The sequence below is a fragment of the Phyllopteryx taeniolatus genome, chromosome 1 (assembly GCF_024500385.1).
Source record: "Phyllopteryx taeniolatus isolate TA_2022b chromosome 1, UOR_Ptae_1.2, whole genome shotgun sequence".
Classification (NCBI taxonomy): Eukaryota; Metazoa; Chordata; class Actinopteri; order Syngnathiformes; family Syngnathidae; genus Phyllopteryx; species Phyllopteryx taeniolatus.
This window is the reverse complement of record NC_084502.1, coordinates 38,222,532-38,235,627: the sequence shown is the minus strand read 5'-3', so window position 1 is coordinate 38,235,627 and position 13,096 is coordinate 38,222,532. Positions and strand designations below refer to the sequence as shown.

At 43.7% G+C, this 13,096-nt stretch overlaps 1 protein-coding gene across 1 annotated transcript; it reads left to right on the top strand.

The window, feature by feature from the left end:
- The first annotated feature begins 1,813 nt into the window (after positions 1–1,813).
- On the top strand, positions 1,814–3,988 carry fam43b (family with sequence similarity 43 member B). Its single transcript, XM_061794104.1, has one exon. It carries the CDS (start codon positions 2,184–2,186, stop codon positions 3,171–3,173), a length of 990 nt encoding a protein of 329 aa, XP_061650088.1. The 5' UTR covers positions 1,814–2,183; the 3' UTR covers positions 3,174–3,988.
- Positions 3,989–13,096: the final 9,108 nt, after the last annotated feature.

Genomic DNA, 13,096 nt, shown 5'->3' with positions numbered 1-13,096 from the left:
CCGTGCCTGCGTGGATTTTCTCCGGGCACTCCGGTTTCCTCCCACATCCCAAAACCATGCGTGGTAGGTTGCCTGAAAACTCTAAATTGCCCGTAAGTGTGAATGTGTGCGCAAATTGTTGTTTGTTTATCTGTGCCCTGCGATTGGCTGGCAACCAGTTCAGGGTGTACCCCGCCTCCTGCCCGATGATAGCTGGGATAGGCTACAGCATGCCCGCGACCCTAGTGAGGAGAAGCGGCTCAGAAAATGGATGGATGGATGGATGGACAACTCCAAACTTCACTGGAATTGGGGTTTGTTTTCCTCGTATGTAGCCTCTATGCAAGTAATGGTGCCTCTTTTTTTTCCAAATAAAACAACGCCACTGCTAACGTTATTAAATAGTTTTCAGTGGTACCAGATAGAAAGCTAACTCACCCGTAGATAATATCTTAGTCCTGTCTCTCACAAAGAAAACATTTTGTGGTGGAGCTAGAGCAACAATAATTTCCTCGTAATTCATAGAGTATAGTTGGGAGGCTTCACCATTTTTATTGTAATCAAGGTGGCATGAGACACCCACTTCCAAAATTTGTTTTCCATGAGATTTCTGTGACAAGTCTGGATCTGTGTTTGTTACTCTTACTTTCAAGCAAGGGTAGCATCATTAAGTCACACAACAGTGTGATGTAATCAATGAAAAGGCCCTTGTGAGAGTGCCCCACCTCTGGGAAGTCTGATTTATGGTTGGTGCGAGAGTGACGGTGAGACAGCGAGGCTCTCAGCAGCGAGAGAGCAAGAAAGCGAGCGAGAGAGAGAGAGAGAGAGAAAGAGAGAGCGAGAGAGAGAGAGATAATGATGATGATAAGAAAACAAATGCATTCCAAAATGAAAGATGCTAGTTTCCCATAGAAAGAGCTGGGGCATTTTTTTGCAGAGGTTTGTAATGAGGGAAGAGGAATTATGAGCAACAGTAGGAAACCAATAATTTTGGTGCTACCGCATTCTGTTCATTATCTAATGAGGAGACAGATGTTTGCAGGACAACTGACTCTCAATCACTGGGTTTCTCCATTATTAGGAAAATGCTGTACCACATTGAGGGATTAAGTGAGCTTGTAAGGTTATATTTATAGAAGATCCACCAATTAGCCAACAGTGATGAGGACTGGTGGCCCATGAGTGCATTAAAGAGGAAATTTCACATGACAGTGGAAAGATTAAAAGCAAGTTCAACATTTTAATAAACATGCTACTCACATTGGTACTTAGTGGTGGTTTTGGGCAGTTATTACATATTTAAAGTTCAAGTTTGTTTTAATTAGGGAGTATAATTATATTGTAAAATAAACATGTATAAACAAATTTACATAATTCCTGCCATTTTCATCTATCTTGTGTGGTACAGCGACGCCATATCCCCAAGTTGCCAGTGTACATATATATTTTTTAAATTGGTGCAAATAATTGTTGAATAATAATATAAATTTTCCGTCCCACTTACCGTCACTAGGTTTGTGGACGTGCGCTGGGATAGGCTCCAGCACGCTGCTAATCTGCTATTATGTGGTCTGTGCAAGGCACTCATACGTGTCACTGATAGAACTAAGAGGTAGAGAAAAAAACTGCCTGATGATGAACATTGTGCACAACAAACAAAATCGTTGAAGTGTTTTTAACGGATATGTGACGTGACAAGATTATTTGCAAATGTTTTCCACTCACGAACAAGAAATTATGTTTCATGTTTTATCAAGATGAATCCAGAAGTAGTCACAGAGCAGTCATTTCACCCCCCAACAATCACACTTACCGTGGGCGTTGGATCCTCTGCCTCTGCTTTATAGGAATCATAAATACAGCGATACCTCATTGCAGAGCTGGACAGCTCAGTAATGCTTCAGAGGGGAACCATTTGGAAGCCAAACAAAGAGGCAGGGAGGGGTGTGGATGCTCTGAACACGCGACTCAGTGCATCATGATGCAAACGGCGGAGGAGAAAGACGAAAGAGGAGGCGAGGGAAGGAGGAGCGAGCAGGCAAGCAGACTGACTGAGCCTCGATGCTCTCAGTCGCTCTTCTATGCTTGGCAAAGCAGCTTCTCTTTCTACCCTCTCTTTGTCAGCGACACAGAACTTACAGCTTTCTAGCCTGAACTTAAAAGAGGCAATCTAGAGGCACAGGAGCCTCTCCTGCTGTCACACCATGCTACCCTGGAGGAGGAATAAGTTTGTTCTGGTGGAGGATGAGAACAAAATGAAAGCCAAGAGTCTGGGCACTGGACTGACCTATCACGCCATCCTCTCCTCTTTGATGCGCTCCTGTCCTGACCTGCTGCCTGACTGCCCCTTCGATTGGGTGGGAAGCATCTTCCATACCAAACGACAAAAGGTGGAACTAAACAGAGAGGAGCCTGTTTACAATGTGCGCTACCTAGGAAGTGTGGTCACCATCACAGCAAAGGGGGAAGGATGCACCCAGGAAGCTGTGGCCAAGATCTGGGCAAAAAGCAACTACGGGGAGCAGAACGTCAAAATGAGGTTGACTGTGGGACCGCAAGGCATCCGCATGAGTGCTGACAAATCTGGGAATAAAAGTCCCATTCATCTTTACTCTCTGAGCAGGATCACCTACTGTACAGCGGACCCGTGTCGGCCCAAGATCCTGGCCTGGATCTACAGGCACCAGATTAAGAATATGGCTATCGTCCTTCGTTGCCACGCCGTCTTAGTGAACAAGCCAGAGAAAGCCCAAGCCATCACGCAGAGCTTCTATCTGCATGTCACCTCTGCATTCAGTGAGTTTAAACGTCTGAAGCGGCAGAGTGACTTCCGGCACTGTCAGCAGCAGCTGTTGGGGGAGGAGGCGGTTCCCCTGATGCCCCTGAGGAGGCTGCTGAATGGGCAGTGCCACTACAGGTCACCCGCCAACACCCCTGGGAGCGCTACCCGTCTCTGCTCCATCACGGAGGAAGAGGAGGATGACGACAACAGCGACAATGAGAAGGCCGGAGTGGAGCAACCCTCGGAGATGGTGCCCAAAAGGAAGCAAAAGGTTTTAACGACAAACACAGACCCGACTCAGTTACTGTCCCAGTTGGACCTTGGGGATATTGCTCGACTGGAGCAGTGCCAAATCAACTTTGTCAGTGAGAGCAATAACCACACGTTCACATTTATAACCTCGCTGGTGTAACTGTGAACAAAAAACAAATGTGACTTTTTTTTCTCAGCCCTTCACCTAATACCCTATCCTTTCCCCTCTTTGAAATTGATTCACCAGCGTCTGTTGGCCGGCTGGTCTTCTGCGGCGCCACTTTGTGTTCTGGCCAGATGGCTATGACGCTGGTGCACCAGATTGACTGTAGCGAGTCGGGAATGTTTACAAGGAGAGTTGCTGATGCACACCCTCATGAGCACAATGGCGAACGTTGCTTTTAGACACCATAAGTTGACGTATGGTCATGTTTTGATTACTAAACAGTCCTTTATCTTTGCTTTTTTAAAGCAGTGCGTTTGTATGTTTGTGGAGTATTTCTAATGTAACAATCCTCACTGATGTTCATATTGCAGAAATTTATTACCGATTTATTAACGAGGGAGGCGATGGATTAGGATGCAAGCCATTAATGGGACGTTTTAATTACTGCCATTTGTTATCGTCCTTTATGCATGACGTGTCAATTGTAACCTTTCGCGTTGAGCTTTTGTCTTTAATCATGTGACACCTTCAACGAGAACACTGTGATAAATGTGTGAGCAGGGATAAAGACATACAAAAAAGTCTAATTTATGTTGTGCATTTTGACACCAAACTCTGCCATGATTGTGGTGTCACAAGTTTATTTCCACTTACATAACTCACAGTCTGAAGAATTGTTTGGACTATGGCTGAAGCTACTTCCCTCTTGATTAATTCCTTAAAGATTGATAGCATTGTGTTGTATGAAATAAAGCTTTTAGAATATTTATTTTCAAAACATGATGAATAAAAACTTCTGTCAAATGCAATTCTCCATTTACATGTTTCAGATTGGAATATGCGTCAATCTAACACTTTAGGGACAAATTGAAAGTCAGCCCTATTGAATGTAGTTTGATGGTTTCCCGCTGGCCCCTGCCGGCCCCTGCCGGCTTCCAGGCCACTCATGCTGAGGGAGCCAATTAATCAGCAGATTGAATTGTGCAGAGAGAGAACATAAAGAACCTGCCACAGCAGTTAGGCTGTCAGGGTCTGACAACACGGACGGCTCCAAAATCAGGACAGTGACTCACCCATCATCAGTTTTTACCCCTAGCATCAGCTATTTTATTGATGACAGAGCATTTAAAGGTAAGGTACGCATTTAGGGGAAATACAAACACTTTTTGTCATTTATGCTAAAACTCTCCGCATATCAAGACAGTAAAATATTATTTAAATGATCTTTTGAAAACGTATCCCTCTACAGCCTCATCTAATGCCTGTATTTTACTTTTCATTATTAATTCTTACCTGATTGTGCATTCCCCAAAAATATAACTTTGAACCGATAGCATAAGTGTTACACAGACGCGGTCATGCGCGGCACGTACCAGTTCAGCAAAATTGCATTGCTTGCTAACAATACAGTAGCTAGCATTATGACAAGCCATAGCTGCGATGTCGGAATGACTTTGGGTACGTTAGGAAATTCAATCTGACGCTCTCACTGCGTTGTGACAGTGCAGTGTTCAGAGCTCATTTTCTATGAATTTACGGATGAGCGTGTTGGCCGTTGGCAGGTATACGTCAATGAGTCAACCATTTTGAATGTGCCAGTTCTGCCTTTAAACATCCGCCCACTCTGTCTCCTCAGTCAGAGCGGTGCTCTGAATAACCGAAGGGCACACTCCAACAACGCTCTGAATTTACGAACGTTCTGGAGTGTAGAGAGCGTGCTTGGAGTGAATTTCCAAATGTACCCTTTGTAATCGGCGCTATTAGCAGCATGGAGCAGCACAGGAGATCCGTCCCAGTCTGTAAAGGCAACAGTGTGAGTTTGGAATAAGGTACTTTGAAAAAAACAACAGCATAGGGCCGGCGGGGTCATTTAGCATGACAGTAACCCTCGAGCAGCTCAATGTTGTCCTTTAATAGCAGCCAGTGCTAGCGGTAGCAAAAACAACAACAACAAAAAACAGCAGCTTACAGCATGCATGAGAACAAGCCGATGAGGTCTTCATATTTATGCCACTCTTATTTTTGTGATAAAGTTGTGCATCAACTTTACGAAGAGACAAAGAAAAAGTGAACAAAGCTAACTCGGGCCATGTCTGAAAGCCACGTTACTACCACAAACTATGATTCTCTTTGTTGTAGAGGAGTTGTTAAAAATCCCAGACAATTATTGTTATTGTCACAGATGCAAACATGATTGCTTCTGCACAGCTGGAAAATGTACCACACTGCAGTTGTTTTGACTTCAAAGTGCAACTTATGGATGAAAAAGTAAAACCACTTGCATAACGAACAGAATATTATTCTATTGACAACGTCTGCCTTTTCCAAAGTCGGATAATTTGGGGCTCATTCTCATGTATTTTTTCCAGATACATATTCATATATATTACATGGTATATGTTGAGAGGAACAGGGATATTTAAAAAATCTAAAACAACAACAAATATAAAACAGAGATGTGTCTCCATAAGAGGAGTTAACGTATAGAATGATTATGATAATTAATTGAAAACATATAGCTCCCTAATTGTTTAAAAAGATGTTTCAAACAAGAGTGATGAAGAAATACACAAATCAGGTATACGGGAGGCAGCACGGGACGACTGGTTAGAGCATCTGCCTCGCAGTTCTGACGACCGGGGTTCAATCTCCGGCCCCGCCTGTGTGGAGTTTGCATGTTCTCCCTGTGCCTGCGTGGGTTTTCTCCGGGCACTCCGGTTTCCTCCCACATCCCAAAAACATGCACGGTAGGTTAACTGACAACTCTAAATTGCCCGTAGGTGTGAATGTGAGTGCGAATGGTTGTTTGTTTGTATGTGCCCTGCAATTGGCTGGCAACCAGTTCAGGGTGTACCTCGCTTCCTGCCCAATGATAGCTGGGATAGGCTCCAGCAGGCCCGCGACCCTACTGAGGAGAAGCGGCTCAGAAAATAAAATAAGGTATAAGTGAAAAGAAAATAAAAAATTCAAGCGATAACATATTGTTTGTGTATATGTATTTACGAGAGATAAACACACTAATATTGATTAACTATGAGAATGATGAAGAAGTTAGCAATGCTAGCATGAATATAGTGGGTTGTGTGTATTTCAACTGTTAAGATTTCCATTACACTTGGATGGACCCGTTATTTATAGCAGCCGCTCACGTAGGTGAGATTACGACAACCCGGTGTAACCCACTCCTGCACAGAGTTCTACCACGCGCCGCGCCGGGTTTGGAAAATAGAGACCTTACTGTTAGAATAACACTATTACGAAAACGTTATGCTCCCAACGTAGCAGTCGTGACTAATGTTGGTTTATTTACAGTGCTAATGCTTGGTTATTTTTGCTAGCGCTGCTATTTTGTTGATGTTGGACAGCGTTCTCTATGACTATCCATCACAACTATACACTTTCATAAATGAATGGCATTATGAATGGCCATGTTTTAGAATCATTCTCGTACACGTCAGTAAGGGATGTAGTTTTGGTCGGGAGGGGATTAGTGAAGTGAGGCTACTTTGAAATCTTACTTGCGGTTTTCAAAATGCTAACTTTTTCTTTAACTAAAGCCTGACAGGGAACTAAAGGCTTCTTCATACTCGCGCGGACGGCGACCGCGCTGACGTCACTGTGACTGTCCCGCGTGTAGTTTGCTTTTATACTTGAGCGCAACCTACACGCGCAGTTTTGAAAGTGTACTGCAGTTCACCTCCAAGTCGCTACGACTGGTATTGGCTCGGACGCCACAGAGTTTCCTCTGCATTTTTTGTCCATATCCAGTAGGCGTTTTTCCTTTCCTTTCCGTAACAAGGAACAAAGCAAAAACAATGGTGACCGTGGAACAGTGTCTGCTAGAACAAATGGACCATGATGACCAGATGATACGTTTAATTATGCTGCAAAATTGATGGAGAAGGCGGCGGCGTAGATGGTATGGAGAACCAAGGGGCACGCTGAGTACGTCATCACAGCATGTGACTAAAACAGACCAATCACGAGAGAAGACCTCCGCGGCGTTCGACGCGCAGCAACAATTGACGTGTGCGCGTCAAGCTACGCAGGTGGGCCGCGCGGGGCAATTTGTCGGACACGTGATGCAATGCGGGCGTTGTCGGCCGCGCGACCGCAGAAGTATAAAGAGGCCTTAAGGCTTCAAATGAGCTGGAGCTAGACATCGTCACATTTTCCCAAGCCAATGTTGTATGTATCATCCCTGTTAAATAAAAAATTATTTCATGTCATTGACATAAAAAGTAAGACAGACAGACACACACACACACACACACACACACACACACACACACACACACATTAAGCAGGCATTTTCTTTTTCCAACATTGTAAAATTGGTGCTCCAATGCTTGTGGATGCACATACCTGTATATTCTCTGTTTGTGTCTCACACTCTGCTTGTACTGTATCTCAAGCTCAGCCTCCTCACTCTCAGGCTGTTGCTCTCTCTTACTGTGACACTCAACTTGCTTCTCTTCACTTCTCTCAACAGCATCATCTGACTGTCTCAATGTTTGCCTCATTGTTATTCTTTGTGGTTCAGAAATAGGACATAATGTCCTTTTTTTCGCTTCGTTTTAAAATAAAGACAAAAAGCAACAGAAATGTAATACACAACATTTCAGCAACCAAGTCTATAAATAACATTTAATATAATGGGCTACTGTTGCAGGCTTGCTTGGTTTTGTGTTCTGGTAAGGAAAGGTTAACTAACATTAGATACGTAGAAGTGGGTTGAATGTTCCCCTCTAACAAAGCCACTGGACCAAGCCAGGCCCCCTCTGTAAAATTGGTCGAGAATTGGCACTGTTTGAGATCAATATGACAATATTCTTGAAGTAATCCAGTTGGAAGGGGAAAATAAGAATTTCTGTGGCCTTGCTTATTGCCCGTGCATTTCTATCATCTGCTTGAGTCTTGTGCTACAGTCACTACATGGTGCATTGCCAGTACTGTTTACATGCAGCGCTTGGCAGAACAGCAACGGTGCTTTTATGGCTACATAACTCTCAGGCAAAGCTGGGGGAGCAGATGGTTGCAGCAAGGTACACACTGGGCTTTCTCACCGATACCCTCCAGAATAAAAAGCGCTTTAAGCCCACCATCTAAAGCTTTCTTGTGTCACATTGTCAGTCACAGGGGACACTAGGGGGAAATTGGATCATCCATCCATCCATTTTCTGAGCCGCTTCTCCTCACTAGGGTCGCGGGCGTGCTGGAGCCTATCCCAGCTATCATCGGGCAGGAGGTGGAGTACACCCTGAACTGGTTGCCAGCCAATCGCAGGGATCAGTACAACAAACACATTAGAAAAAAGGTTGTGCCATTTTAAAGCAATACAAGTGCTTCAAAATAAAAGATGAGTGACAGCACCATGGCATGTGGCATCTCATTTACTCCCAAGGAGCGATGTATTTCAATCAGGAGACAATAATAAGACCAAAGAGAGGTTCTACTTAAATGCTAATATATTTTAATCTTTTAAGATTTCACATTTTAAATGATTCATAATATGGACACAATTTGAGTTCATTTGTATTTTTTAGTGGTTATCCTACGTTACATTTAGAAAGGGCCCAAAATACAATCTTTTCTACCATACAACTCTATTGTACCATTCAATTCTAGCAAAATCTAGAACCCTGTAATACTACTATAACTGCTGTTTAGAAGTGTTACACAGGACAGGAAATAATTTGTAGCAATAGTGACTATGCATCTATATGTATACCAATACATTTATATTGAAATATGTAATTGATCTTTGTCTGACAAATTTTTATCAGAGTGGTATTATAGTATTGCATTAACATCCGACTGCAAATGCCTGGAAAATCAGCAATGTCAGATAGGGACTTGAAAGCTAAATCTTGTCGCGTATGCAAAAGCAGATATTAGTTTCATTTGAAATTTAAATGTTCATGCAAAGTACGCTTGGACATGTTTTTGCATGATCCCACGCTATTACAAAACAACAACATGAAAAAAACAACATGAGTCACAAGTAAAATTTTTCAAGCATCTAAAACAGTTTTTTGGCAGCTTCTGAGAGAAAAGCTGCTAAACCGGTAACTTGCAAATGAGATGTGCTGTGTTTTGCTGGTCAGCAACACTGTCAAAATACTGCTGCGGTATCTTTGTTGGCACAAATAGCACAAGGTGCACTGTGCCATTAATATTCATGTTCATAATTTTTGTTTTGTGTTTATTTGAAATCCAGTGAAAAGCAACAAAAGTTATTCAAGTTGTCATAGTTTCCTGGAGCCAAAATGTTTGCTTGAAAAAAGGCGTTTGCTCATTCATTTCTTTTAGTAAAGTAAAAACCCTTCCTATATTTCTGTTGCCTACTTACTGAAAATCAGCTACAAAAATGTTCCATGACCTTTCTGGCTCTATTCCACCAACAACTGGTTCTGGTATTAGGTTAAGGAATGGGAAAGGCGACTGTTCTTGTTTCAGAGATAAAAACACATCCCACTTCATAAAACTCTCTTCAACCCTTCATAATTGTCCTCTGATGTCATCAGAGAACACGAAAAGCTCAAGGCCTGTGTTTCCATGACAACAGTATTGCTTGAAAGAGAGAAGTATTTCCTTAGAATTTTGCATTCCACAACCACTCTATGAAGATGATCCTCATACAGCGGATTTGCAGGCCAGTAATTAGCAATGTATTTATTCACCATGGTCGCATGCCCAAGAATGCCTTTGTATAATGTTGAAAAAAAAAACTTTTGGGAGTGCTACAATGAAGTGGGTTACATCAATACGATCGGCAAGTTCAACTATTCATTCAAACAGTCGATAGTTTAATTCATTTTGTGAATGAGACTACGAAGTACGCCTGTTCATCTTGAGTTTTTATTTTTTTGCGTGCTGTGCAAGATTTAGTTCATCCATTCATTTTCTGTACTGGTTATCCTCACTAGGGTCACGTGCATTCTGGATCCTATCCCTACTCTGGGTGAGAGGCGGTGTACACCCTGAAGTGGTCGGCAGCCAATCGCAGGGCACATACAAACAAAGAACCATTCACACTCACATTCACTTCTACGGGCAATTTAGAGTCTTCAATCAACCTACCGTGCATGTTTTTGGGATGTGGGAGGAAACCGGAGTACCCGGGAAAAACCCACGCAGCCATGGGGAGAACATGCAAACTCCACACAGGCGAGGCCGAATTTGAACCTGGATCCTCAGAAATGTGAGGCAGATGTGCTAACCAGTCATCCACCATAGATTTAATTCAATGTTATTTAAACAACCAGAGTGCACTCTCTCTCAGAACGACAAATGAATGAATACAGTACAGTATGTACAACGAAGGAATCGCATCGTTAGTGTTTCTCTCCATCTTTGTCCATGTTAGTCACTCCAGTTCGCACCTGCTGTCATTTTTATTATTACAAAGCCCTTTTTTCCTCTCTTCGTGCCTTTGTGTGTTTACGTTTCAAATGTGCGTGTCTGATTACCCTTAAAATATGCTGGAATTTTACAAAACTCTTGTTAGGAATGTAGGAGAGAGGCAGCAGATGGCGGCAGCAAGGTGCATGCTTGGCTTAAGCATTTTCAGGCCTCCTGGCATGAAAGCATAAAAAGTTGGTGTTTTCTTGCTTAAGAGAAAGAACATGCAAATAGAATTATTGCATAAAAACGAAGAAAATAAGCCTCATTGACTCGTGTTTGAACAAAAGCTACAGAATCAGAATCATCTTTATTTGCCAAGTATGTCCAAAAAACACAAGGAATTTGTCTCCGGTAGTTGGAGCCGCTCTAGTACGACAACAGACAGTCAATTTACAGAACACTTTGGAGACAGAAAGTCATTGACAAAAAAAAAAAAAAAAAAAAAAAAAAACAGTCACTGAGCAGTAAAGGGTTGCTTGTTATCTGGTAATGCCGGTACATTTTTTATTTTTTTTTGACAATTGTGCAAAAAGATGCAGAGTCCTCTAGCACTTAGAGCAGTTCGAATGACTAATATTGCAATAGTCCGGTGCAATGACCAATGCGCAAAGGGCGCTGAGACTTCAAGGAGTGTATGCGGTTTAAAGTCACGAGTAGTGCGATAATCTGGGACAATGTTGGTTGTGCAAATGTTACAGATACTCCTCAATCAGTGTGCAAATGGAGCAGATGCTACTCTGGCATGAGTGGCCAGTATATGCAAATAGTGCAGCATGGCGAGACAACTACAGTGAGTGCACGAGTAATACATAATTGGCCCCACAGAAATGTGACAACGAACTCAAGTCAAAAAATTGCCAGCATGTTGTAATGGAATTTTAGGTCAGGTGTTTAAGAAGTTGATCGCAAGAGGGAAGAAGCTGTTGGAATGTCTACTAGTTCTAGTTTGCATTGATCGGTAGCGCCTACCTGAGGGAAGGAGCTGGAAGAGCTGGTGCGGAGGGTCCGAGAGGATTTTGCACGCCCTTGTCTTAGTTCTGGCAGCGTGCAAGTCCTCAATGGTGGGTAGGGGGGTTCCGATAATCCTTTCAGCAGTTTTGATTGTCCGTTGCAGTCGGAGTTTGTCCTTTTTTGTAGCAGCATCAAACCAGACTGTGATGGAAGAACACAGGACTGATTCGATGATCGCTGTGTAGAACTGTCTCAGCAGCTCCGGTGGCAGGCCGTGCTTTCTCAGAAGCCGCAGGAAGTACATCCTCTGCTGGGCCTTTTTGAGGACGGAGTTGATGTTGGTCGCCCACTTCAGGTCCTGGGAGATTGTAATTCCCAGGAACTTGAAGGTCTCGACGGTTGACACAAGGCAGCTGGACAGCGTGAGGGGCAGCTGTGGCGAAGGATGCCTCTTGAAGTCCACGATCATCTCTACAGTCTTGAGCGTGTTCTGCTCCAGGTTGTGTCGGCCGCACCACAGCTCCAGCCGCTCCACTTCCTGTCGATATGCAGACTCGTCACCGTCCTTGATGAGGCCGATGACAGTGGTGTCATCTGCAAACTTCAGGAGTTTGACAGTCGGGTGCGCTGAGGTGCAGTCGTTCGTGTAGAGAGAGAAGAGCAGCGGAGAGAGGACACAACCTTGGGGCGCCCCAGTGCTGATGCTGCGTGTGGATGAGGTGGCCTCCCCCAGCCTGACCTGCTGTGTCCTGCCCGTCAGAAAGCTGTAAATCCACTGGCAGATGGCAGGTGAGACGCTGAGCTGGAGAAGCTTGGATGAAAGGAGTTCAGGGATGATGGTGTTGAATGCTGAGCTGAAGTCCATGAACAGGATCCTTGCGTAGGTCCCTGCACTGTCAAGGTGTTCCATGTTGACTGCATCATCCGCAGACCTGTTCGTTTGGTAGGCAAACTGCAGGGGGTCCAGCAGGGGACCTGTGACACTCTTGAGGTGGTCCAGCACGAGACGTTCAAAGGACTTCATGACCACAGATGTCAAAGCGACAGGCCTGTCGTCATTCAGACCCGAGATTGCAGGTTTCTTGGGGACTGGAATGATGGTGGAGCGTTTGAAACAGGATGGTACTTCGCACAGTTCCAGAGATCTATTGAAGATCTGAGTGAAGACTGGAGCGAGCTGGTCCGCGCATCAAGAGCAATTCCAATTAAAGAGCAAATACCTAATGCCGTTCGTAACATTGCGTTTATGTTTTGCCATTCAGCTAAAAAGCTCCTTATAATAAACTCTTAAAATACACCATTGGAAACGAGGGGGGACGGTCAGGGTTATAAAAATTCAGGATTAGCCTTCCTCTTACACAAGCCTTTCCGTTTTTTCAAACTAAAATGTGCCTCTTCAAAGTCATTCACTTTACTAATATCTGCCCACCAGCCTGCAAATAGCTTATCTGAAGCAACAGCATTACTTCACAATACACAGGGATCAGCCGAGACCATCAGAAACTTGTCAAATGCAACAACAAATGGACACCAGCCGACCATTTCAACTCCAAGGACTC

Excerpts from the sequence above, each read along its gene's own strand:
- fam43b (XM_061794104.1), top strand. The coding sequence starts at position 2,184 with ATGCTACCCTGGAGGAGGAATAAGTTTGTTCTGGTGGAGGATGAGAAC.